The sequence below is a fragment of the Solanum verrucosum genome, unplaced genomic scaffold (genome assembly GCF_900185275.1).
Source record: "Solanum verrucosum unplaced genomic scaffold, falcon-dt-bn FXZP01000208.1, whole genome shotgun sequence".
In the NCBI taxonomy this organism is placed as follows: Eukaryota; Viridiplantae; Streptophyta; class Magnoliopsida; order Solanales; family Solanaceae; genus Solanum; species Solanum verrucosum.
This window is the reverse complement of record NW_026020329.1, coordinates 2,058,734-2,086,080: the sequence shown is the minus strand read 5'-3', so window position 1 is coordinate 2,086,080 and position 27,347 is coordinate 2,058,734. Positions and strand designations below refer to the sequence as shown.

Below are 27,347 nucleotides of genomic sequence, written 5' to 3'. Positions count from 1 at the left end.
TTGACTATTATGTGAAATTTATTTTAAGGGGTAGTCAGTTTAATAGATGCAGAGATTAATCAATAGCTGATTTTAAGTGGCAAAACAGTTAATTACGATGCAGAAAATTAATTATTTTGGAGCATATTTCAAAACAGTCATATTACAACCAGAATATTAAAGCAGAATTGATTTAATTTCATTTTATCTAATTGGGGGCAGATTATAGCATACAGGAAAATGAATTTACTTTTATTCTTAAATGGTAGAGAAAATTATATCACGGAATTGTTAGCAATGTTAGAAAATATGCAGCAACTTTATTACTACTTTTAACATGATGTGAATTTTTAAACTGATCCATATTAGTTCTATTAAATCTTAGGCATAGTTACTAAGGTGAAATTGAATTTATTCATCAGCGGGCAAATTTTATGGATATTTAATCAGATCCTACATATGACTTCTAGGTAAATTAGTTTGCTAACATCTATTAAACCGACTGACAAATAAGTTGAAAATTATTAGGCTATTAAAATCATATATGCAGTCTTTCTAAATGGAAGAACACATTTATATCACACAAACAGTACAATCAGACAACATAGATTCAAATTGTTATTTAAGAGCATGATTTCTAGGTGTGAACATGCTTTAATTTAACACATAACAATTAGAGCAGATGAACACTTGAAAGTCTCCGATTTTACTCCTTTTAAATTTATTAGCGTGTCGAAACGTTATTAACATATAAATCTTAAGATCTAGATTACCAACACACCAAAGATTATCCAAAACTCTTATTAATCCAAGTATCTAACAATTATTTAGAAAATCAGATAGTGCAACATACTTAAAGGTTATTTATTACAAATTAGTCAGTTTTAAGATAAGACAAGTTATACGTAAGCAAAGAGTTGATTTTAGGCGGATTATTTAAGAAATTCCGACATGCTCGCATCTAGGCATATTATCTATAGCAAACTCACATGTAATAAAATAAAGCTAAAGAAATAGTTAGCACATAAACCCTCCCCTCTTAGGCGATCCCCCAAGTCATATGTATAGCATATTGTTAACATTTATACAAATTATTACAAGCCGACACAAAATTATAAATTTGAATAAACAAAGCTCTGCTAAACATTCCCACCCCATGGCAAATCTTCGAAACATCCGAACCTTTCTTGAAGAACCTGCTAGACAATCAAAACAAGCCAGAGACCACACAATATCTATACATAAAAACATAGCACATAGGCAGAGTCAAGAACATAAAACTTGAAGAATTATGGAAAACAGTAAACATAACATCACATATCAAAAGGAGAAAAAGATTGGCTCGTACAATTCCTTTTATTCATTCAAACATACAACAATATTCAAAATAGATGATGCCAGATGAAATTTAAACCAATGAAGAAGAGCTAATCGATTAGGCAGAATATAGTTATCAGCAATGAAGTATTTAGCTAGGTTTTCAATCCAAAACAGCAACGCTACAAAGAGAGAACACTCCCAATATGCAAGAAACTTCTTTTCATTAAGAGTGGAGAACTTTTTTCTAATTGTTAAAGTGTTCAAGCCTAGTCAGTGTGTTTTACCGTGTGTAAACCGTGAGTAAATAAAAAGGGAAAATGGTATCTTTTTATAGTGGGAATGGCATACCAATAAGGAAAACCCATAAAGCAAGAGCAATTCTGAAAATTTTATTTCCTTAACTAAGAAATACAATTAGCATAATTATTTACCTTAACTGAATGGCTTTACCTAAAATAGACGAGTAAACATCAGTACACATTATAATTAAGGTAGAGAAATCAATTAAAGAGCCATTATATTAATTAAAGATATATCGAAGAGAAGGAATATATTGGAAAAATGGTCAATTATACACTTACCAAAGTTATGCGTGCATAAATCACACGGATATGTATTAATTATAATAGGATTTCCTAGTTGCCACAATTAAGCAATATTACTGATAGGAAACAAAATTTGAGGAGAGTATATCGAAATCAACATTAACCAGGGATGGATCTGTTTACATCTGTCTTCAATCGATCCCTTGAACTTGCCGAGCTAGCTGCTCATTGCTGGTTGTCATCGTTGCTCGCTGAGGAGTTCTCGCCGGAGCTGCTGCTTATTCCAATCGGAGAAGAGAGGAGATGAGACACGAGGCCTCGCTTGCTCACTGATCGAAGGTCGCTTAGTCGAGGATGTTCTCCGTCGATTTGAAGAAAGGAGGATAAAAGGAAAGAGGGGCGAGGGGAGAAGAGAGGAGACTGACGAGGGGAAAGAGATGGGAAGAGAGTGAGGCGGCGCTGACACTTCTCGGTTCTCACCGGAGGCGGGGATCTGGAGAGAAAAAGGGAGGAGGAGCGGCACTAGAGTGAGAGGGGAGGAAGATAATAGTGAATGAGTTTTAGGTTTAGGAGTCTTTTAGGTGTAAATAGGAAAATAAAGCTTAATAAATTCGGACCATTGATTTAAAAGAGATGAAGAGCTAGGATCCAATCTTGGAATAAGGACAATCGAGATTAAAAGATGAAATCTTAAAATCAGATTGGCTTGAGGATTTGGACTGGCCAAAATTGAAATAAAACTAGCTAGAATTGCAATGAAAGGGTGGTTATTATTGAAATAAAATTGGAATTGATTAGGCTAGAATTGAAATAATTAGAATAAAATAGGCTACAATTTAAATGATTTAGAGGAAATTTAAAGAAATGCTATTTAATTAAAATACTATAAATATAAAAATATTTTTTATATAATAAAAATCACTAAAATTTAAAACCTCAGAGTAAAATGATTGCTTCGAGTTCAACTATAATGATTTAATAATAATAAAATACTTTAATAATTCATAATTTTAGACAAAATCGATTAAAAATTTAAACTCGAAATATGTTTTAATAATACGTATTTAATCGAATAGCATTCCCAAAAATGATTAAAGGTTGGTCAAAATTGGGTGTCAACAAGGGTTCTTTCTAATCAGCACATGCAAAATTGGTTTAATTTTATGGAAATCGAACATCTAGCAAGAACAGGGTCTGATCATGCCCTATGTTATTGGCTATGAAAAAGGGGGTGGTTAGACATAGGAAACCATTCAAGTTTCTTAAGTTTGGGACTGAGCATGTTCAATTTAAGGAGGTAGTGAGGCAGAACTGGCTTGTAGATGTATCCCAAAATCCTTTCTTTCTTTTTAAAGAGAACATCAAAAGGGTCAAATATCTGTTGGCCAAATGGAGTAAAGAAGCTTTTGGGGATATTTTTCAGTAGTTACTAATTAGGGAAGATATTGTCAAGATCAAAGAACAATTGTTTGAGGAAGTCCCTAATGCTGAAAATAGAGACATACTACATAGAGCCCAAGCTGAGTATAAAAAGTACTTACATTTTGAGGAGGTTTTTTTGGCAGCAGAAAGATGGATATGATTGGTTCGAAAATAGAGATAGAAATACCAATTTTTTTCACAGCATTGTTAAAGGTAGAAGGAAAAAGTTGCAAATTAACAGAATTCAAAATAGACAAGGTGATTGGTTGATGGAAGATAATGAGATAGTTGTTGAAGATGTTCAATATTATGAGGACCAATTTCACCAAGATAGAGAAGCTACTTCCTTTTCTTTGTTGAGACACATTCCTAATGTTGTCACAGAAGAGGAAAATGTTGATTTGTGCAAACAGCCAGATGTTGAGGAAGTAAAGAGAGTTGTTTTCAACTTGAATGGGGATAGTGTTGGAGGTCCTGATGGGTTAACTGGTAATTTTTATCAAAGTTGTTGGGAGATTGTAGGACAAGATATTTTCAGATTGGTTCAAGAATTCTTTGTTGGTAATCTCTTCCTAAATCTATTACTCACACTAATTTGGTCTTATTGCCCAAAAAAGACCAAGTTAAACACCTTTGCAAATTTAAGGCCAATAAGTTTGAGTAACTTTATCAACAAAATTCTTTCTAGAGTTGTTCATGACAGATTAGAAGGTATGTTTCCTAAACTCATCTCTGCAAATCAATCTGGTTTTGTGAAAGGTAGAAGTATAATTGAAAATGTACTATTAACACAAGAGGTTGTCACAGACATCAAGAAAAGGGATAAGCCTTCTAATGTTGTAATTAAGCTTGATATGGCAAAGGCCTATGATAGAGTGTCTTGGTTCTTTATGATGAAAGTGCTAAGAAAGATGGGCTTTTCTGAATTGGTGGTGAATTTAATATAGAGATTGCTTGCTATCAATTGGTACTCAGTACTTATAAATGGTCAGTTACATGGCTTTTTTCACTCTACTAGAGGAGTGAAACAAGGAGATCCATTACCTCCTGCCTTATTTATTCTATTTGTTGAAGCATTGGCTAGGGCATTAAACTCTTTATTTGAGGATGATCTATTTCAGGGTTATGGGATGCCAAAATGGAGTGTCAATATCAATCATCTTGCTTACGTTGATGATACTATTATTTTTGCATCAGCTCACAGATACTCATTGGCAAAGATCATGTCAATTTTAAAGAAATATGAAGCTCAATCAGGACATAAAATTAACAAGGATAAGAGTGCCTTTTATATGCATCAAAATGCAGCAGCTGCTGACTGGTTGCTGGTTGAGGAGTGTACAGGCTTCAGTAGAGGCCAATTTCCATTTAAGTATTTGGGATGTCCTATATCACAAACTAAGAAGAGAAATGAGCATTATTCTGATCTTATTACAAGGGTCAAATCAAATATACAAGCCTGGAAAGGAAATATGTTATCTTATGGAGGTAAAGAAGTTTTAATCAATAGTGCTTTGCAAAGTGTTCCCATTCATATTCTATCAGCTATTGTACCTCTTATATGTGTCTTAAAAGAACTCCATAGAATCTTTACTAAAAGAAATTGGAGTAATAAAGTAACAGGAAAGAGTAAGCATTGGGCTGCTTGGAATGAAGTTTGCTTACCCAAACAAGAGGGTAGTCTTGGTTTTAGATCTATGTTTGATTTGTCTCAAGCTCTATATGCTAAACTTTGGTGGAAATTTAGAACTCAAAAATCATTATGGACCAATTTTATGTGGAATAAATATTGCAAGCAGCAAATTCCTAGTTTGGTACAATAGAAAGGTGGATCTCAAATATGGAAGAAAATGTTGATGGACAGGGATATCTTTGAACAGTCTATTTGGTGGGAGCCAAGAGGTAGTACATCTTCAATATGGTTTGATAATTGGACAAGGCAAGGGACTCTATTTTCACAACCAACTGAAGTTCAGACCTACCACAATCTAACATATATTAATACCTTAATGAGTGAGAATGGCTGGAATTATGAGAAGATGATGAGGCACTTGCCTCCACATGTGGTGGATCATGTCAAATTGCACATAGACCAAATTAGACAACCAGACCTTAGTGATAAACCATGGTGGACAAAGGACCAGTTCTGGTCATTTCACATTCAAAAGTGCTTGGGATCTTATAAGCAAGAGAGAGGAGGAAACTGATTTTTATAAGAAGATTTGGGTAAAAGGCATCCCCTTTAAAATATCTTTCTTACCTTGGAAGGTGTGGAGAAAGATTTCACTCCCCGAGCCTACACCCTGGACGTGGTCGACACTTGAGAACCATTGTTGGCCCCAAGCGAACCCTTGGCCTGACTTACTTACTCAGCAAAAGACTTTACGCAAGATAAATATTTTTAAAACAAGTAAACTGAACTGCTCAAAATATAACTTAGAATGTATTAGAAGTCAACATTCAACATGGCCAAAATGGCAACTCAAGTCTCAACTTAACTGAAAAGGAAAAGTAAAGACTCATGAACTAACATCACTAACTCTGTCTATGAAGAATCTAAACAACTGAGATGGGCGTTGGTACAAGACCCACGACATCCTAATGAACTAAACTACTAAAAGCAAAAAAAAAGATCCTTCGGAAAGCTAAGAGGCTCACCAATTGACTCTGAGTACTCAACTAGATCAACGAGGCGCTGGATATTGATCCTGGTTACCTGTGTCTGCATCATAATAAGATGTAGGTCAACTGGCATCAGTACATTGAATGTACGAGTATGTGAGTTGGAATGCTAAACATAACTTAATCTTGAAAAGAATCTGAAAGAAACACTTACCTTGGCTTTACTCAACTCCTGGATAACTTAACTCAATATAAAGCAATAAAACGCATGCAATTAATAGAAAGCTTTTAAAACATTAGAAAACAACTTAGCTCGTTAAAGCAAATGCAATAACAAACTCAACTTTACTCATAAAATAAAGTATTATAGTTTTTGTGGGAGTTTCTCCAACCGAAAACCACCACTATGAGCCTAAGTGGTGATACAACGTCTTGCCCACGCTACCAGAACTGTCCTATACTTTGTCGTCATATAGAACGCTTAACTAAGTGGATCCACTAGTCTATCCTAAAACCATCTTAAGGAGTCATCTAAAAAGTATGATCCTTTACTACCCATGATGTCTACATGGTTTAGGAGATGTGAGTTATCTGAACTCAAACTCGTCCCCATATCGGTGCTCAATACCACTCCCAAAATATACTTAGCTCATATGTTTGTAAAATCAAAACTCTTTCTATGGTTTGAGAAAATTACTCAAAAACTTAGATTAAAAGCTCTCTTGGAAATCTCAGTTTCCTTTCTTGCTCAAATGTGAAAATAGTTTAACTCTTGGGGATACCTAGATCCCCTATAATCTTTGAAGAATGAACTTAACTCTTACTCTTTACTGAAAACTAACTCAAAGGCTCTTTTGGAAATCTCAGTTTCCTTTCTTGTTTAAATGTGAAAACATTTACTCTTTGGGAATACATAGTCCCGATATACTCTTTTGAAGAAATGAACTTCAAACTTTACTGTTTACTCAACTCAAAACTCAAAACTTAAAACAAAGTTAAAACATTTGTAAAAGACTTTTTGAAAAACTTTATGAACTTCTCTTAAATTGACTCTTGACTTCTCTTGACTTGACTCTTAACTTTTCTTGACTTGACTCTTAACTTTCCATGAATTGAATTATGGATTCAAGGATTGTGATTTGTGATAGGAAAGATCTCATCATGTTTAGGAATTATTTTAGATAGCTAAACATGAGAAATGATCAAGAAATTACTGCCTGGAAACTAGTCCGCGACGCGGAGGTGCATTTAATTATTTGATCGCGAAATAACTTTTGAGGTAGAGAGGTCTGTGACCTCTCCGCGACGCGAAGAGAAAGATACACTTCTGAGGAACAGGTCCGCGAACCTGGTACCCAGTTTCTGCCCGACTTGTTCCTTCTTCATTTTCTAACCCCAATTCGTCTAAAATTGGTTCTTTTTCTCAAATTCCCTTTAAATTCAGATACCCAGTATTTATACACAAGAATCTAACTCAAAAAACTCAAGGAAACAACATTTTAACCTCAAGGAACTCCTTAATCTCAACCTAATTTCAAGAACAAAGGCCAATTTCAAGAATACCATTCAAGATTCATCAACTTTCAACTTTCTAGAACAAACTTTGCTGAAATAACATGATTGGCGCGTGGGTGAACGAACCCAACGCTATGAAAGACTCACATACCTATTTAGGGATCAACCCTTGTCGAAATCCACAAGTTAAACCTTCAAGAACGACGAACTTTGCTCTTTCTCCTCTTTTCTCCTCTTGCGTTCTTTCTCCAAAAACCCTAGCGTAAATTTCCAATTGTCTAAACTGAACCAATTAAGTTTAGAACCCAATTTAATTGCTAAAAACGAATTAACATAATCGGGTGGTGAAAATACCAGAATGCCCTTCTAAAATCCGGATTGGAGTTTCCTTATTTGAATAGCCCAAATTTCAATGGGTATAACTCACTCATACGAACTCGGAATCGCACAAACTCGACGGCGTTGGAAAGATTATTCCAAGATCTTTCCTACGATATCTGGAAACACAACTAACTCATCCTGATCTAGGATTTATGGTCGTTTGAAGTTGACCAAAACCTCAAACTTAACTTAACCAATTTTCCAGATTTTTTTATTATTTCCAAAAATCAGCCTTTCTAATTCTAACTCTTTCTAGTTCTTTCAATTTGTGAGGCGTTACTATATCTTCCTCTTCCAAAATTTGTCCTCGAATGAGATTAATCTTAGTAGGCTAAGGGTGTAACATTAACAATCAGCTCAAACACCCAACAAGCAATGCAATTCCAACATGCTAATCTTATAAATAAAAGCCAAGAAAAGGATTAGTACTTTAATTTGGAACTTCTCCGAATTCGAAGAGATGTGGATATCTCTTCTTCATATCTTCCTCAGCTTCCCAAGTAGCATCCTCAACAAACTAGTTCCTCCACAGAACTTTGACTGATACTACTTTCTTAGTCCTCAACTTGCGAACTTGCCGACCTAGAATCTGAATCGGAATCTCTTCATAAGATAATCTCCTCATAAGATAAGTTATCCTTGATCACTTATCAGTTGGTATGATAAGTGAAGGATCTCACATGCACTTCTTCAACATGGAGATGTGGAACACCGGATGGACTATTGTTAACTCTTGTGGTAGCTCTAACTTATAATCTACCTTTCCAACCCTTTTTGATATCCGGTCAGGACTAATATACCGGTGGCTAAGTTTCCCCTTGATACCAAATCTCATAACACCCTTCATGGGTAAAACTTTCAAGTAACCCAATCATTTACTTCGAACTCTAACTTTATTCTTCTAACATCAGTGTAAGATTACTGACGACTCTGCGTTGTTTGCAACCTTTCTTGAATCACTTTCACTTTCTCCATAACTTGATGAACTAAGTCTGGTCCTATCAACCCAGCTTCACCAACTTCAAACCATCCAATAGGAGATCTGCATCTTCTCCCATAACGAGCTTCATAAGGAGCTATCTGGATGCTAGAATGGCAACTATTGTTGTAAGCAACTCAATGAGAGGTAGGTGATCATCCCAATTACCTTTGAAATCAATCACACAATCCACCTTGATACCTCAAAACACTATCTCTCTCTTGTTCAAAAGTCATCACTTTTTGCTTATGAACACTTACCTTTAATTCAAACAATAAAGGATATTGGTCTTGCTTATCTTTTACTTCTAACACTAATGATGATTCAGGCTCATTCATCACCACTACTCCTCTTTTTGTGGAATCCATTAGTCGAACTCCTAGTCGTGCAAGTCTATGCACCTCTTTTGCTAACTATTTCTTATCTTCTTCAAAATGGGCGGTACTACCCATAGATAATCTACTCAAGGCATCAGCAACAACATTAGCCTTACCAGGGTGATAAAGAATACTCATGTCATAATCTTTAAGTAACTCTAACCACCTTCTCTGTAGGAGATTAAGCTCTTTCTAACTAAACAAATACTGAAGACTCTTGTGATCAGTGACCATATTCACATGAACACCATAAAGATAATGACGCTATATTTTCAAAGCAAATACTACGGCAACCAACTCCAGATCATGGGTTGGGTATTTCTTCTGATGAACCTTGAACTGTCTGGAGGCATAAGCTATAACTTTGTCATTCTGCATTAGCACACAACCCAAACCAACTCTAAACGCATCAAAATAGATAACAAAGCCTTGCGTACCTTCTGGTAAGGTGAATACTGGGGCAGTAGTCAACCTCTTTTTCAATTCCTGAAAGGTTTTCTCACAAGCTTCAGACCATTGAAACTTCATTGTCTTCTGAGTTAACTTGGTCAAAGGGGACAAAATAGATGAGAACCCCTCTACGAACCTTCTATAATATCCAGTCAAACCCAAGAAACTCCTAATATCAGTTGAAGATGTGGTTCTAGGCCAATTTTGCACTGCCTCTATCTTTTGGGTATCAACTCTAATTCCATCACTGGAAACTATATGGCCCAAGAACGCCACATACTCAAGCCAAAACTCACATTTAGAGAACTTATCATATAACTCCTTATCTTTCAAAGTCTGAAGAACTATTCTAAAATGGCTAGCATGATCTTCTCTATTCCTTGAATAAATTAGTATGTCATCAATGAAGACGATAACAAACATATCTAAATAAGGTTTGAAAACTCTAATCATATGGTCCATGAACGATGCAGGTGCATTGGTCAAACTGAACGACATGACTAGAAACTCATAGTGACCAGACGGGGTCCTAAATATTGTATTGGGAATATCACATTCCCTTACTTTCAACTGATGGAAGCCAGATCTGAGGTCTATCTTAAAAAAACAAGAAGCACCCTGAAGTTGATCGAAAAGATTATCAATTTTTGGAAGAAGATACTTGTTCTTGATGGTAACCTTGTTCAACTGACGGTAATCTAGACACATCCTAAGGGAACCATCTTTCTTTCTCACAAATAAGACCGGAGCGCCCCAACGTGAGACACTTGGTCGAATAAAACCCTTATCAAGGAGATCTTTCAATTGTTCTTTAAGCTCTTTCAACTCTATTGGTGCCATTCTATATGGAGCAATAGAGATAGGACGAGTATCTGGAAGAACATCTATAACGAAGTCTATCTCTCTCTCAGGAGGGACTCCCGAAAAATCATCTGGGAAAACTTTTAGAAACTCTTTTACTACTGAAACTGACTGAATAGGAGGTATATCAACACTAGAGTCATTAACTCGGACTAAGTGATAGACACACCCCTTAGAACTAACTTTTTCACCTTAAGGTACGAAATAAAACGACCCTTAGGCACTGCTAAACTGCTCTTCAACTCTATAACTTGTTCACTGGAAATTGGAACTTGACTACTCGAGTTCTACAATCTATTGATGCATAACAGGAAAGAAGCCAGTCCATACCTAGAATGACATCAAAATCTAACATGTCTAACTCAACTAAATCAACCATGGTACTCTTATGATTGACGGAAATGGAACAATCACGATAGACTCTTTCTGCTAGAATAGACTCACCATCAGGTGTAGAAACACTAAAGGGCTCAAGAAGTTGCTCAGGAAGAACATCAAAATTGAAGACTTGGATCATACCAGTGACAACATCTGGCGAATCCTCTTGCACTCAGCGACTAGCGATAGCATAAAGACGGTTTCCTTCTTCGCCTGCCCTTGAAGTAGCTCATCTAGATGCAGCTTTATCTGGTGGAGCAACTGAAGAAGTCTGGGTTCTATTGCCCTCATTACCATTACATTGTCTTATCTTAGGATACTCTCTCATAAAATGACATTTCTGGCCACACTTGAAGCAACTAGTGGAAACATCACGACACATCCCTGAGTGGCTCCTACCACACTTAGCACATGCAGGAGTCTTAGTACCCCCTTGTGCCTTACTACTTTGTGAATGCGCAGGCCTAGCTCTGAAGTTCTCAAAATTTTGACTATTGTACTCACATTTGTTCCTTGGTGTAGGTGCACTAGCAGATGATGGAGCAGGTCCTCTCTGCTTAAGTTGGAAAGAAGACCGGTTCGCATTACTCTTTTGCTACCCGGATTCATTCCCTAATGTCTTAACTCTCTTGTTCTTAAACTCTTCTTTATCCCTCAATTGCTCCTTCACAACTTGTTGCACATGGATAATCAGCCTTAATATACCCATGTAACTTATTAGCATGGATGTCTTACGAGGAAAGAAATGCCTGCTCCTCATGTCAACAACCATCTCTTTGTTTCTCTTAGCTCGCGAGGAAAGAAACACCTCATGAAGGCACTCTCGACCATAAGCCAGCTCAAAATTGGTTACGTGTAAGCACGAGTTAGAAAGAGACTTTAGCCTACACCCTGGACGTGGCCGGCACTCGAGAACCATTGATGGCCCCAAGCGAACCCTTGGCCTGACTTATTTACCCAGCGGAAGACTTTACTAAAGATAAATACTTTTAAAACAAGTACACTGAACTTCTCAAAATATAACTTAGAATGTATTAGAAGTCAACATTCAACTTGGCCAAAATGGCAACTAAAGTCTCAACTTAACTGAAAAGGAAAAGTAAAGACTCATGAACTAACATCAATAACTCTGTCTATAAAGCCTCTAAACAACTGAGATAGACGTCGCTACAAGACCAACGACATCCTAATAAACTAAACTACTGAAAGCAATAAGAGGATCCTTCGGAAAGCTAGGAGGCTCACCAACTGACTCTGAGTGCTCAACTGGATCAACGAGGCGCTGGATATTAATCCTGGTTACCTGCGTCTGCATCATAATAAGATGCAGGCCAACTGACATCAGTACATTGAATGTACGAGTATGCGAGTTGGAATGCTAACTATAACTTAAGCTTGAAAAGAATCTGAAAGAAACACTTACCTTGGATTTACTCAACTCCTGGATAACTTAACTCAATATAAAGCAATAAAACGCATGCAATTAATAGAAAGCTTTTAAAACATTAGAAAACAACTTAGTTCGTTAAAGAAAATGCAATAACAAACTCAACTTTACTCATAAAATAAAGTAATATAGTTTCTGTGGGAGTTTCTTTAACCGACAACCATCACTACGAGCCTAAGTGGTGATACAGCGTCTTGCCCACGCTGCCAGAATTATCCTATACTTTGCCGTCATATAGAACGCTTAACTAAGTGGATCCAATAGTCTATGCTAAAAGCATTTTAAGGATTCATCTAAAAAGTATAATCCTTTACTACTCATGATGGCTACATGGTTTATGGAGACGTGAGTTATCTGAACTCAAACTCGTCCCCATATCGGTGCTCAATACTACTCCCAAAATATGCTTAGCTCATACGTTTATAAAAACAAAACTCTTTCTTTGGTTTGAGATAATTACTCAAAAACTTAGCTTAAAAGCTCTCTTGGAAATCTCAGTTTCCTTTCTTGCTCAAATGTGAAACCATTTTAACTCTTGGGGATACTTAGTTCCCGTATAATCTTTGAAGAATGAACTTTACTCTTACTCTTTACAGAAAACTAGCTCAAAGGCTCTTTTGGAAATCTCAGTTTCCTTTCTTGTTTAAATGTGAAAACATTTACTCTTTGGGAATACATAGTCCCGATATACTCTTTTGAAGAAATGAACTTCAAACTTTACTCTTTACTCAACTCAAAACTCATGCCTTAAAATAAAGTTAAAACATTTGTAAAAGACTTTTTGGAAAACTTTATGAACTTCTCTTAACTTGACTCTTGACTTCTCTTGACTTGACTCTTAACTTTTCTTGACTTGACTCTTAACTTTCCTTGAATTGAATTATGGATTCAAGGATTGTGATTTGTCATAGGAAAGATCTCATGATGTTTAGGAATGATTTTAGATAGCTAAACATGAGAAATGATCAAGAATTCACTTCCTAGAAACTAGTCCGCGACGCGGAGGTGCATTTAATTATTTGATCGCGAAATAACTTTTGAGCCAGAGAGGTCCATGACCTCTCCACGACGCGAAGAGAAAGTTACACTTCTAAGGAACAGGTCTGCGTCCAGTTTCTGCCCGACTTGTTCCTTCTTCATTTTCTAACCCCAATGCACCTAAACTCAATTCTTATTCTCAAAATCCCTTTAGATTCAGATACCTAGTATGTATACAAAAGAATCTAACTCAAACAACTCAAAGAAACGACATTTTAACCTCAAAGGACTCTTCAATCTTAACCTAACTCAATAACGAAGGCCAATTTTAAGAACACCATTCAGGATTCATCAACTTTCAACTCTCTAGAACAAACTTCGCTGAAATAACATGATTGGCACGTGGGTGAACGAACCCAACACTACGAAAGACTCACATACCTCTTTTAGGATCAACCCTTGTTGAAATCCATAAGCTAAACATTCAAGAACGACGAACTTTGCTCTTTCTCCTCTTTTCTCCTCTTGCGTTCCTTCTCCAAAAACCCTAGCGTAAATTTCCAATTGTCTAAACTGAACCAATTAAGTTTAGAACCCAATTTAATTGCTAAAAACGAATTAACTTAATTGGGTGGTGAAAAGACCATAATGCCCTTCTAAAATCCGGATTGGACTTTCCTTATTTGAACAGCCCAACTTCCAATGGACATAATTCACTCATACGAACTCGGAATCACGCAAACTCGGCTGCGTTGGAAAGATTATTCCAAAATATTTCCTACGATATCTAGAAATACACTTAAATCATCCTGAGCTAGGAGTTATGGTCGTTTGAACTTGACCAAAAACTCAAACTTAACTTAACCAATTTTCCAATTTTTTTTATTATTTCCAAAAATCACTCTTTCTAGTTCTTTCAATTTGTGAGACGTTACAAAAGAAAATCCCAGTTGCTACTTTAATGGTACAATGGAATCCTAACATATCTCATCTATGTGGTTGTTGTGTGATTCCAGTTGATGAGACAATGGATCATTTATTCCTAAAAAGGGAAGTTGCAGATTTTGTGTGGAGGTTTTTTTCAGGTGCAGCTGGTCTGTTGGGACCATGGGTTCAGGTAAAACAAGTATTGATGAAATGGTGGGATGTTAAAGGCAAAACTAGGAAAAAGATGACTTTTAATGCATTGCCTAATGTTATCTTGTGGTTTCTGTGGAAAAGGAGGAATTCCATCTTACATGGTAGTTCTTACTCTGCTAATAGAGTAATTTGGGATATCTCCAACACTATTAGAAATTTCATTAAATTGAAATTTAAATACTCTAATATCCCAGAAAATTGGCCTCAGATGGTAGCTTTGCTTGATAGCTTCAAGCCTGTTTTTATATCTAAGGTGGTGAGGTAGAAGTCACCACCTTTGGTGTAACACCCCGTATCCGAAAACAGACCGAACCAGCAAATTTCCAAAAGTTGCAGGTGCAACCCACGGTTGGCACCCACAGACTGTAGGGTGATCCACGGTCCATCTTGGTGGTCCATGGATGGCCACCTGCAGCCCTCCCAAGAATCAGCCCAGAAAAGTTCATAAGGCATGACCCACGGCCGGACCCACGGACCGTAGTTCAGGCCACGAACCGTGGTCCAAGTTCATGGATCGAGGCCTCAGAATCAAGCCCCAGAACCCCATCGACGGTTGACCAGCATGGACCATCGGTCAGTTCCGTCGGTGGCCCCGATAGCTTTTAAGTCAAGGGTCGTTTAGTCTTTTCCTTATGCGTTGGACCCCTAAACTACATAGTTTTGGTCAGTTTTAGCCTAGTAACTTAACTAGAACTTACCCTAGTCAACTCATTCTCCAAAAATTCATCTAGTTGAACGAAAAGAAGGAAAAAGAGTCTTACCAAGCCCTAGTCCAAGAAAACAACAGGTTTTCATCAGTTTCAGCCCCGAAATTGAAAGATTTCTCTGTGGAATTCGTCACTAGGTATGTGGGATTTCACTAGTGGGTTCCTTTCACCCATTAGGTTCCTAGATTTCAGTCAGAATCTTGATTCCCTTAATATTATGTAGACCTAAGGTTTCTTGAATATTAGAAATTATTGGGTTTTAGCTGTTATATTGATCCAAATCAGATTATCATATTGTTGCTTAGTTCCTTGTATGATATTCAGAACCCTAGCTATGTAGTTCGTTTAGTTCATGAATTACACATTCTAGGTCAGTTATTTCAGATATACGTGCTTCAGTTTATGAATGTCACATTATCAATCATAATTATTGCATTCTCAGATTTTGCATGTCAGTATTTTGAGCTATCCATATTACAAAAATTCAGTCATAAATTGTTAATTACATAATCAATTGGGAGTAGCTTAATACCGAGTGGACTAGGGTTCAGCGTACCCGAATAGTCCCAGAACTATGTGCCCAGTAGGTTTATAAGTCCCCTCTTTGGACATTACATTTTGGTGATCACGCCAGTCATGTCTGTATACCTCTGGCAGAGTATATTGGGTCTTCTCGATGAGGCGTATACATCAGACTCCACCTTTAGCTCATATGGTTTTATGTCGGTTATTAGTAGCTCTCTTACAGTCAGATTCTATTGCATTGACCATGTATTCAGTTACAGTCAGATGTCAGTCTTAGCATGTTATAAACTTGGTCATTGCATTCAGTTAGTTCATGTTCGGTATTCTCAGTATAGTATCATGCTTATCTCTTATCATTGCTCAGATATATGTTGTGGTTCAGTTATGTTTATTGTTCAGCTTTATTCTATCATGCATGCTCAGTACTTTTCAAGTACTGATGTATACTCTATGCTACATCTTCTCGTGATGTAGGTTCAGGTCCTCAGCTTCCAGATTGATGTTTGCGTAATCACGACATAATTTCTAATTCAAGTGTCTACGATCGTACAATAGTAATATAACCCAACCAAATGGGTTGGGGTCGAGTCCAAAGGGAACGGTTTCTGAGAATTAAGAGTCAAGCGTGAATATGCTAGAGTTAACCATATCTAAAAACATTATCGAGTAAAAAAATGATAAATCAATGGGTTGACACGAATGTCAACTATCATGGAGGGTTTTGCATTCAACTAGTGAACAAAAACAGTGAAAATATAAAGATGTGAATATAGGAAGATGGGATTCTTTGGATGTGATAGGAATATGGGATAAACTACACTATCGGATAAATGTTATTGATAATCAATTGTTGAACATTTGTAACTAGGCTAGACTTTAGTAGGGGTAAATTCTCTCTCGAGCAACTTACCCCGAATCAACTCGGTCTCTCTCGAACACCGAGTTGTCGCTTTTAAGCACAGCCTCCACCTTAGCCCATTCACTCTCTCGAGCTGAATGTGTGGGAAAAGACCTAGGATTCACTCTCTCGAGCTGAACCCACAACGACCCAATAACCACCGGCTATCGATTTAGTAGTCTTAGTTTTAAAACCTCTCTCTCGAGTAACCCAAAAACACTAAGATGAAATCATATTTGCAACTACAAATCCCATTAAGATCAAACATAACTACTAAACGAAATCACATTTAAACAACAAATAGACTAACAATAAGCAATACCCAACAGGAAATTTAACCCATATTCACAAAATCACACCCCATGAATTGGGGTTTTACCTAGACATAGAAAAAGAGGAAGAAAATGATACTAAATTGAAGTAACATCAGCTGGGTATGATTTATATTCACTTTAAACGAGTCTAGGATGAAGAATATTCAACACCCACTTCCAATTTCTTGAAATTGGAAGTCTTCAAATCTTCAAAGGCTAAGCAAAAATATTCTCTACTTGAAAACTTAGAAAAATAAAATGTTGTATCTAAAATTGCATACATAGATAAAAATTCAAACTAACTTTTATAGTTGTAAAAAAATTTGTTGCGAAGGATCACTCGGCGCAATTAGTCGGGATCGTCGATGCACTCGGCGATCCGCCCTTTGGTCTACTTCATCACCTTTCAACTTTTGCCTTCAGCATCTTCGCGTTCTGGATCATTGGGCGATATAGTACTGTTTCGCGGAACTGTTCGGCGACGCGTCGACTGCTCTTTTTCATCGCCGACTTGATCTTTTCCTTTTGGGCACAACACTCTAGAACTTTGGGCGAGGTTGAGACCATTCGGCGACTCGCCTAATGCATTAGGCGATCCTCAGTCCTTCTTTTCTTCGTCTTTTCAGCCATTTTGTTCCTTTTTGCCAAGTAGTGTCCATGTTTTGCCTCAAACTCCAAATACCTGAAACTTGAAGATTTACATCAGTTATTGAGACAAAATATGCATTTGAGGACACTAATTCTATTAAAATGAAGCCCTAAATGAGTCCAAATTGTGGACTCATCACAGATCACGCATAGATCGGTTCCCAATCTTCACTCAGCAGCATTAGTGGTGAGTCCTCATTCTCTGAGGATGACAGATAGGTTTCTTTTCTATTTTTAGTTCTTTAATTTCAGTTTTGCTAGATTTAGTTGGGGCATGTCCCAGCAATTCTAGTCAGTTAGAGGCTATTTTCAGACATAGTTAGATTCAACATTAGCATTTGTGTTTGACCTTTCAGTTGTTGTTAAACTCTCAGTTTTTTTTTTATATTCAGATAGTTTATGGGTATTCCCCATCATTTTAGTTTATCTTATGATTTAGCTTCCGCACAGTACTTTCCTAATTCAGTTTATTTAGTATGCTTATGATGTGCCAGTAGGGTTAGCTTGGGGTCACTCGTGATCCTTGGTCCCGTGTCCGCGTCTTGGAGGTAGTTTCGGGGCATGATATTTGGGGTGGTGGAAATGTAATACTGATGGGGCATCAAGAGGTAATCCTGGCCCTAGTACTATTGTCTTTTGTGTTAGGGATTCTTCTAGTAATCTAGTAGGAGCAAAGGGGTTAAGAATCCTAGACACAACTAACATGGTGGTTGAGGCTATTGCTTTGAAGGAAGGTCTTCAATTTTGCTTGGAGAATGATTTGTCACCAGTTATACTAGAATCTGACTCTTTATCCTTGGTTAATATGTTGAATGGAAAATGGATTGTTCCTTGGAGTGTGGCTTTGGAGGTCAATTATATTAACAAAATGAGAACATTGATGACAACAAGAGTACAACACTCCTTTAAGGGAGGGAAATACTTTTGCTGATTATTTTACTAACCTAGCTTTTAATTTTGCAGGTACCTTTGAGTTTAAACAATTTCAAGATGTACCACTTGTAGGTAGGAGAATCATTAACGCAGATAAACATGGCATTCCTCATTTAAGGATAAGACAATTTCATTAAGGTTTTTATAAAATATGTCTATATCTCTTAAGGTTCTATGGTGCTAAATAAATTCATCTAGTTGTTAGTTATGTACTCTTCAATTCGTCTGAATTAGATTTTGTTGGTTAAGTATCATGCACCTGGTGAGAGCTTTGAGGTGTCACGTATGATAATAAACTAGGACGAGTAAATTTGTACTAACTTTGTTACTTCTAGATAGTTTATTCTGTATCTTTGCACCTATGAGTAAAGATTGAGCTTCTGATTCTCAGTTGGTAGTTAAAGGTTTGGTGTTGGAACTTATACAATGCTAGAATCAGATTCAAATTCAAGATCATAGAGTTAGTATTTTCTCTTCATAGATCGAAATCTTGATGGTTGTATTAATCCCATTTGTGGGGTTCAATCCATCAGATTTAGATCTAAGAAAAGAAATTACTAATTTTACATGGGTTGTCGAGCTAGCCTCCATTTTGATTTCATCAATCACGTAAGCAGGAGTCGACTATCTACTAGCGAAAGCTACATCAAAACAAGTTTGGCTTCGATCTTTACCTCTTGGAAAATCCCAGGTCAACAAGGGTTCTGCTCCATTTCAACGGATCTGAAACTCAACAAAATTTCAAGGAAGACCACCATTTGCAGTTGTAGCATAAAGATTTGAAATTAGACAGAGTAATAGCAGAGGAGGGTTACATAGAGCTTACCTGTATGGAGAAGAGGTCTCATCCAAGGAGAAGAAGTCTCAATGTCAAGAGGAGATGAAGAGACAAACTTGAGCTACATTCAGACATGGTGTCCAGTGTTTCTCTTTTTGTTTTTGTTTTTTATGTTTGGTTCATTGTTGTTTCTGTGGACCGGGTTTCCTTTTTTATTATTTTAATAAAATGGGTTGATGCCTACTTTCAATTTTTTTTTAAAAACTTGTAATTTTTCATAAAAGTCACAATTTTTAATGAAAGTCGCAACTCTTCATATTTCATTCAAAGCTCTAATAAATGACATTAACCTTCAATCTATATTAAACCACTCCTAGACAAAAAAATGATTAACTCAAATCACCAAAGGTAAAGTAAGATTATCGAGAAATGGTAGATTAATGCATGCAACAATGCAAGTATACATAGGATTAAAGAAAAAGCATTCACAATTCCAAAATTAAAAAGTAATTTCTTAAGGTATAGCTGTTATATATTCATCCGAGCCAGCTAACTCTCATAGTTTAGCCCAATACTTCATTCTGGTACCAGTTGGTTAAACTTAAGTTTAGCTGGGTATTCCTATCTAGCAATCATTTGTTTAAGTACAAAGGCTGATTTGGTGGAGGCTTAATTTAAAAGATGGCTGTGACGGTTGTGAAGATTTCTGAGAGGAGGGGAAGGCTAGTTTTGAAAATAAATAAATTAAAAGGGAATCATGATTTGTTGTGGCACCACATAGGCGGGCCTAGGATTAATATGATATATGATAAATAGTCCATTTAACCAAAAAGAGGCAGATAAGAAATATAACGTAGAATGATTTGACCAAGTATCTCTGATTATTTTTCTTGTACTCAACATGGAGATTTTGCATCTTTGCTTATTCTGTACTGCTGGTCAAAAGCCAAGTTCAGAGACGTGCTAGCTGCTTCAATATCAACGGTTGCTTTGTTATGGGAAATATGTCAAGATCAACTTATTCTTAAGAAACCAAACATCCTACCAAGTTAACAAAAAGAAAACACTACACAATCCTTCAGTTGGGCAATTATAGGAGATAACTATGCCATAAACCGTATTCTACCATCTCTGGCAGATCGTAAAGGCGCATGCATAGGTGGATCAATAATCTTCAACCTTTAAGTGTTTTATTTCCACTCTACCAGCTTACAATTTCACTTGTTTGAATATCATCTAATTAATAAACGTGATGCTACTAGTAGTATACGCGACCAAGTGTAACAGAGTAATTTCACTTGTCTTCACAGCTTTAAGGGCATTACTGCATGCGTGCAACAAGAGCATACACATGACTAAGAAAAACAACACAGAGAACTTATAAGGAAAGAATGAATTAAAGAGGGAGGGGGGCAACACGGCTCCTCTCTCCTCTTGAATCAATACATCCCTTATCTCGAAAAAGGTTAAGTTTTGACCTCAACAAAAAAAAAAAAGAGTTGGAGCACCCAACAATGCATCTTCCCTTGCCTATAGCTACAAGATTACCCTTCATTCTGGGGTGACAGAGGGGTACATTTGTGTCATTCTTTCATGCTTTTCCCGGAGGTACGGAAAAAGCAATAATCAATAATCCTACTTTCCTGAAAGAAAGAGGCATACACAAAATGGAGGGAAATCTGACTGCAGAAATGCTGAAGAGATGATTACAGGAAAGCAGCAGTGTCAGGATGAACATATACCTGGAATGTTTCTTCAAACAGCCTAATTTTGAGATTCACAGAATAGATCATGTAAGTTTAAAGGAAAAGGGAATGATTAAATACAAAGATGAGGATACCAAAGACTAATTATGAACAGAGACCCAGCCTGAATACAAAACAAAGTCATTGCAAACAATATTAACATATTATAGGAGGAACACAGACTACATACAGAAAAAAAAAAAAATAAGAAATACTGCTAAAGCTCTGAAAGAATTGCAGGAATATAATGTGACAGTTCTGCAGTGAGAGACTGGAACCCATTTACAAGCTGAGTATGGAAATCCTGATCTTCTTCCCCGATCAACCTAAAGTGTACTCGAATAGCACGTTTGCACACAGCCATAAATTCAAGAAGGGCAGCAATAAGTTGTTGTAGCTCCTGTGAACGCAACCTAGTTGCAGGCTCACCAGAAAGGAAAGCTGTACAGACGCTGAGGACTCCACTGTTAACCTGTAAAAGTTCCATTTGTACTTGGATAAGCAAACTCCAGCAAGAAAACCATAGATAACATAAATGCATTGTTAGATGGAAAAGATAAAGATTAGGGAGAAGCTGAACATAACCTGTCTAAATGCATAAAATTTGCAGAAATATCAGCACCTATTGAAAAGAATCTGGTGATGTACTAAAGAAAAGTGAATATACAAAGACATGAACACTCACTTGAACTGCAACTGAACCTTGAAGAATCCTCTGTAAACTCTGCAAACGGGGAAGTTGATCGCCTTCTGAGCTTCTAGGCTCTTCAAGTTCATTCCTTAATGCAGCTGTCCTAGTTTCAATCATTCCAATTGCGTTCTCAACCGGGGAGAACTCAAGGGATTCACATTTGATAACCAAGAGTCTATTCACTAGCGCAGGAAAAGATCCCTCAGTTTGCAGAACTGTTCGCCGCTTCCATTGGTCTTCCAAGCCTCCTTGGGTCTTTCCATTTTTAGTGAAAGGGGTATCAAACAAAAACCGATCAAAGACACGAGCACGGACACTTCCTGTAGAAAGAGAGAATATCCTTTCCCTTCTGCTTCCTAAATCTTCATCCTCCATTACTGGATCAACTGCAGTTATTTGCAGGTAGCAGACTCCAGGCTGCAACTCATCTGCTTTGACCTGTCTTGAATCAGGAATTACGTGTAATGTAGTTCCATCCATTCTCGACTCATAGATATGGCTCAATTTCTCCATTATGTCACCTAATCGCACATCACGAGGCTCTCTATAAACATATTCTTTCCTGTCCAGATTCCCAAACTTCTCACCATAAAATCCAACTCTATAATATGTGGCGTCTGTGAAAGGAATAGGGCTTGATTCCTGCTCAAGGATGGACTCATAGATATTAGTAAGTGTTGTGTGGCATTTTGCAAGCTGTCCATATGCCTTCCTGCTTTTATTTACTGGGATTACGAGTTCTAGAATGCTTGCACAGAAATGGAACAACTCAGCCTGATGGAAAAGCTTATTTGCAAGCTGTAAATACTTCACAGCCGAGTCAACTGTGAGTTTTGAAGCACCATATCCCTCCACCTCAGCTGCTGAAGCCTCAGAAGTGATGTCACTGCTGACCATGGGGCATATTTTGCGTAATGCACTCACGTGATCCTTGCTCCAGACACCATCATTCCTACACACAAGGGCCTGGAGATAGATACCTATCAGTATCACAGCACAACATATGTCTAGCCATGCTTCAACTTCTTAAAGTTAAAAAGCAATGTTAGAAGATCATTCCATGAAAACATATGCCTCTTGGCATCAGCATCACTGAAGACCTAGTAGACTTAGTTCAAGCACCCAATATCTAACACTACAACTTTTAGCATCAGTTTTGGGTCGCTAAAAACCAGGCTAACTGTAATTGAAAGTGTCAGGAGAAATTGATGCACATGGGCATCAGGTAGTACTGGAGTGATGAATTCAAGCACATCCATAGAGAAGAAATCTCTGAAAAGATGCACAAAAATACTTGACCCTATTAGGATAACCATTCCTCAATCTGAAACTAGCCGGGTCATCTCTATGAATCCTAACTAACTACTCCCCTTCATTTGTGCCTATTTCTCTATAACACTCAAGAACTTGTCTTTTAAGACAAATTATGGATTCTCTAAAACTAGAGATTTTATCTCACACTTATCCCTTCAGTAACATAAAATCTTCAAACAAACTAAATAGATATACTATCAAATATCAGACCTAATGAAAATTTCAACTAGTTTTTTTTTTTTTTTTTAAACTGGTAAATGTGTATTCCTCAGCATTGAGGACATGCTGGACACCATGAAAAAGTGCTAGATAAAAAAAACAAATAGAAAAGAAGATACTTACAGAGATCTTAATAAATCTACAAACTGATCTATATCCTCTAAACCTACTTCTTTACTTCAACTAGTTTTTATTTGGTAATCAAATTTAAACTAATTGGTACCTTCTAAAAAGTTTTTTGCTTCCAATAAAGATGCAGAATATTTCAAACTGTATGTTGAAAATTAGACAATGCTCCATCCACTTCATGTAAAACACTCTTCTAAGTCATTTCCAGGGTTTAACACAGTCCTAAGTCATGGCAATAAGAATAGTGACAACAACACAGCATTCAAAGAAGTCGTTGAGTAATTCGATTTCTCTTTTGGGTAAGAACTATATCACCCACTAAGACTCCCATCAAATTGAGAAAGCCTTCCAATAACCAAGGGGGTGTCATGAAAGGCCTACTGCATTACACCACATACAACAACAACAACAACATACCCAGTGGAATCCCACAAAGTGGGGTCTGGGTCACATACAACATGGAATCCTTATGTATTTAAAAACCGTTAGGATATAAACCAACCTTGGAACATTCTCTAGCACTATGTCATCTATTAAATCACCACATCACAACCACCAATCAAGCACTCTTTTTTTTAATAAAGGTAACTATAACCAATCAAGCACTCTTTTGAAAAACTTACCACTCATCATATTATAATATTTTAGTTTGACAGATAAACTTAGCAATGGAAAAAGGAGTCATATAGAATCACTCAGGTTGCATAGATGTCTCCACGACTCTTGTGGAGAAGGATAACTCCTCAAATAAATGAGAGTACACCCCATTATTCTTGCACATAAGGCAACAATTTTGATAGACGAATTTTGGAGACCTTCTCGCAAGAGGTCATTGATTTAGGCCTCTTCATGTCCAAGGACCAAGTAGATGACCTGATCTTTCAAGAAATCTAGATCTCCCATTAATAGAGGCGAAATGACGACTCCAAAAAAGTTTTGAGAAAATGAGGCTAGAGAACAAATTTGCATGTGAACCAAGATGAATCTAGGTTCTAAACTCATCAAGACCAGAGTTATTGATAAATTAAAGCATACATGCGCATTAGTATCAAGTATACAAAGTTTGAGTAGAAGTATTGTTGCATTAGTCAATCAATTATTCGTTTGATACATTCAGATTTTAAAGCACATTAGGAGTTCTCTAAAACTAGATGTTCTTTCAATCTCCATGTTGTCCCTACATGTGCGCACAAATCTCTAAACCAGAATACAAGGGCTAAAACACATAACTTAGAAGGTTTTTTTTTTGGTCGCATCTTTTACCTTTAAGTTAAAGTAAATGGTGCACCAATAAGGTTATAACATGATCAGCAGAAGATTGCATTCTCATCAGCAAAGAAAAATCAAGTAACTGCAGAATAGAATTAAATGCTATAGCAGAAAAGAGTACCCCACCATACAAAGCTGTAAATCTAAAGTCTAGATGCTGATTTTTGTCAAAATTAGACGATCAGTCCCAGTTTAACTAGGAAACAAATAAGGAAAGGATTTCCGGCACTAACTTGGAAACGACCAACAAAAGATGAGTTTTCTTGGTGAAGCAGGATTACTTACTTCTTCCTTCCAACATCACTACAAGAAACAGGAAGGTAAGGCAATCAAGTTACCTGCATCACTACACCAGCAACAGCAACAGCGCATTGAGCAGCTTCAGCCCAAGACTGCATTTCCTGATGAGCTTCACAAAGATGCAGTAACCACATTATGTGAAGATCTGGTACAGGAGCAAATGCCATCGCTAGTTTATAAAAGCTCTCTGCAGCTGCATACCTGTCGACATTCATAACAGAACCCTGCAGGAAAATTGTGCAAGAGATTACAAGAGAGTCAATGAAAAAACTTTATTACAGAATATTAATAGTTTGAACTTAAGAGCAGTGATTAAGGAGGTCAAAACTTACCAGAAGTGCATGTTCCAGGCTGGCATCAAGAGCCATAAGAAGACTCTCAGAAAGAAATTTCACCTCAGACCAGGACCAGAGGTTTTCTGCTGATCCTTCTGGAACAGCAGCCAGTGCATTTTGTGGGAGCCCAGACTCAAGTAATAAGGAGGAACTCTTAGCCTCATCTGCCATTTCCTCCAAAGAATTTCGAAGACGACGAGCTTCACCACTTTCTTCTAGTGTTCCATCAAGTTTCATTTGTGTTACTTGAACTTCAGACATTAACTCTGACAATGTAATGGTTAGCATGACTCTTAATCTTCCCGTCTGCATAAAATAAGAGAACGAGCTCTGCAGATTGAAACAAAACTAAGTTTAGCAATCAATACATAAAGATTACTCAAACTGGTAACTAAGCGAACAGGAACAATATATACAAACTTCTGTTACAAGCCTTACCCGTATAAGTATCTGCAGCCCAATTACAGCCCTTCTTCTGATATTGTCATTTCGAAACACTGCAAGCCGAAGAAGGTGGAAAGCAATTTGCTTTAAGAAACGATCATTTTCTCTTGCCATCAATGTAGCTCCATGAAGTTCAAAGACACTGTTGAAGACAGGAAACAGTGCTTTCCAGAAAGAGAGTGGTTGGTTTCGTGAGAACACATTCATAAATATGGATGTGATACAGTCAAGTTTTCCATAATCAGTAGCAATACGCTTCGTTGCGGCAGTCCGTGAGAACTTCTCAGAAACTTCTAAAACTTGAAGACTAACAGCAGCACTCAGGTTCTCTTCCCAAAGTTCCTGAAATGATCTTACGATTAAGTGACAGAAACTAGTTTATGACAGAAAGATAAAGAGCTAAAGAGTCATTTCATGCTGCAAATGTACGTGTCACAAGGTTTTATGACTTCTGACTAGCCATAGGAAGTAATCCAAGGTTTCTCAATCTAGGAAGTAAAGCAAATAAAACCCATAGAGGAATACCAGCTTTTGCCTTAAGATTGGATGCAAGGATTCCCTTAATGCTAGTGCTGAAGCTCCAATTCTGGAGGACTGGGCTTGAGCTAGGGCTTCTCTCAATGAATATGGCTGACTAGGAGAGCTTAATTGGGAGTTAACCCGCTGCCACAAATAACCATTATCCGGAGTTCCCTGAAGATGTATAGATCTTAGAAACAGTTCTATCACAAAAGAAGGGAGGGGGAGAGAGAGAGTGCATGTGTAACACTGAAAACTTGTGAAGCTCAAAAGAGTTGGTCAACTTTGAACACATATAACGTACTCTGACTTCTTGTCTTGCTGCCTCAGACATGTAGTGGTTAATTGCAGGTGAAAGTCTGTCAGAATATTTTGGGGATGCGGGTCCCTCCCCTATCACACTACGAGAACTACTACCAACAAGCATGCCATCAGCAGGTTTCCTATGCTGCAAAATATGTAGAATCAACATGAGTACCACAGAGCCAAATGGTCTAGTGACAGACAAATAACACCAAACACCAGCATTTCTAGAGGGCAAAATTGCTATGTTCAAATTATTTCCCACGAAGGTCCAATGGTATGCCCTGTTCTAGAAAAATTAAATGATTTAGTGGTGTGACAGAACCTTTTAATCTAAAAACAAATACTCCCTCCAGTCCAATATAAAATAAAGGAATTTTTCAAAGTTCAAGACTTAATTATTTTTTTTCAGAATTACCCTTCTTTTCAATGGGGTTTTCAACTACTTTTAAATCCCAGATAGTGACTTCCTCTACTTTTAAGAAGAGTTTGGGAAGAATCAAAATGGTAATATAGAAAAATTACCCTTTGATTAATGTCTTTAAGTATCTTCTTTAAGGGGTGTGTCACCCCAACAGTTTATTCATATTGGACTAGAGGAAGTGCTATTTTCTCCTATCCATCACCTTTAGTACTTTTAAGTTTGTTCCTGAAGCGTTCTTAAATGTTAAAAGGTCTATTACCACTATCCTAAAATTTGATCAGGAAAATAACACAAGACATTTGACATAGTGAATTCTGTTTCTCTTGGACGACCACATTGGCAAACAAGTCAGTTTAAACTCAAACCACTGCTAATGAAACACTCGTCCTACGGCACAAAATACCTAATTTATGTCATCCAGCTACATTATGTTCCTATTTTCTCATGTGACTATGTTT

General features: G+C 37.0%; 1 protein-coding gene and 1 long non-coding RNA gene across 3 annotated transcripts in view; one reads left to right on the top strand and one right to left on the bottom strand.

Moving 5' to 3' along the window:
- The window catches only part of LOC125836077 (uncharacterized), a 405,731-nt gene that overhangs the window by 130,422 nt on the left and 247,962 nt on the right, over window positions 1–27,347 (top strand). The window lies entirely within an intron of this gene.
- The window catches only part of LOC125836062 (guanine nucleotide exchange factor SPIKE 1), a 57,206-nt gene continuing 50,904 nt past the window's right edge, over window positions 21,046–27,347 (bottom strand). The window contains exons 25-31 of the mRNA XM_049515146.1: window positions 26,467–26,610; window positions 26,169–26,336; window positions 25,638–25,985; window positions 25,197–25,529; window positions 24,903–25,088; window positions 21,628–22,599; window positions 21,046–21,414 (exon numbers count right to left, since the gene is read on the bottom strand). Coding sequence (XP_049371103.1) covers window positions 21,160–21,414; window positions 21,628–22,599; window positions 24,903–25,088; window positions 25,197–25,529; window positions 25,638–25,985; window positions 26,169–26,336; window positions 26,467–26,610 — 2,406 coding nt within the window. The 3' untranslated portion in view covers window positions 21,046–21,159. The remainder of the gene's footprint in view (window positions 21,415–21,627; window positions 22,600–24,902; window positions 25,089–25,196; window positions 25,530–25,637; window positions 25,986–26,168; window positions 26,337–26,466; window positions 26,611–27,347) is intronic.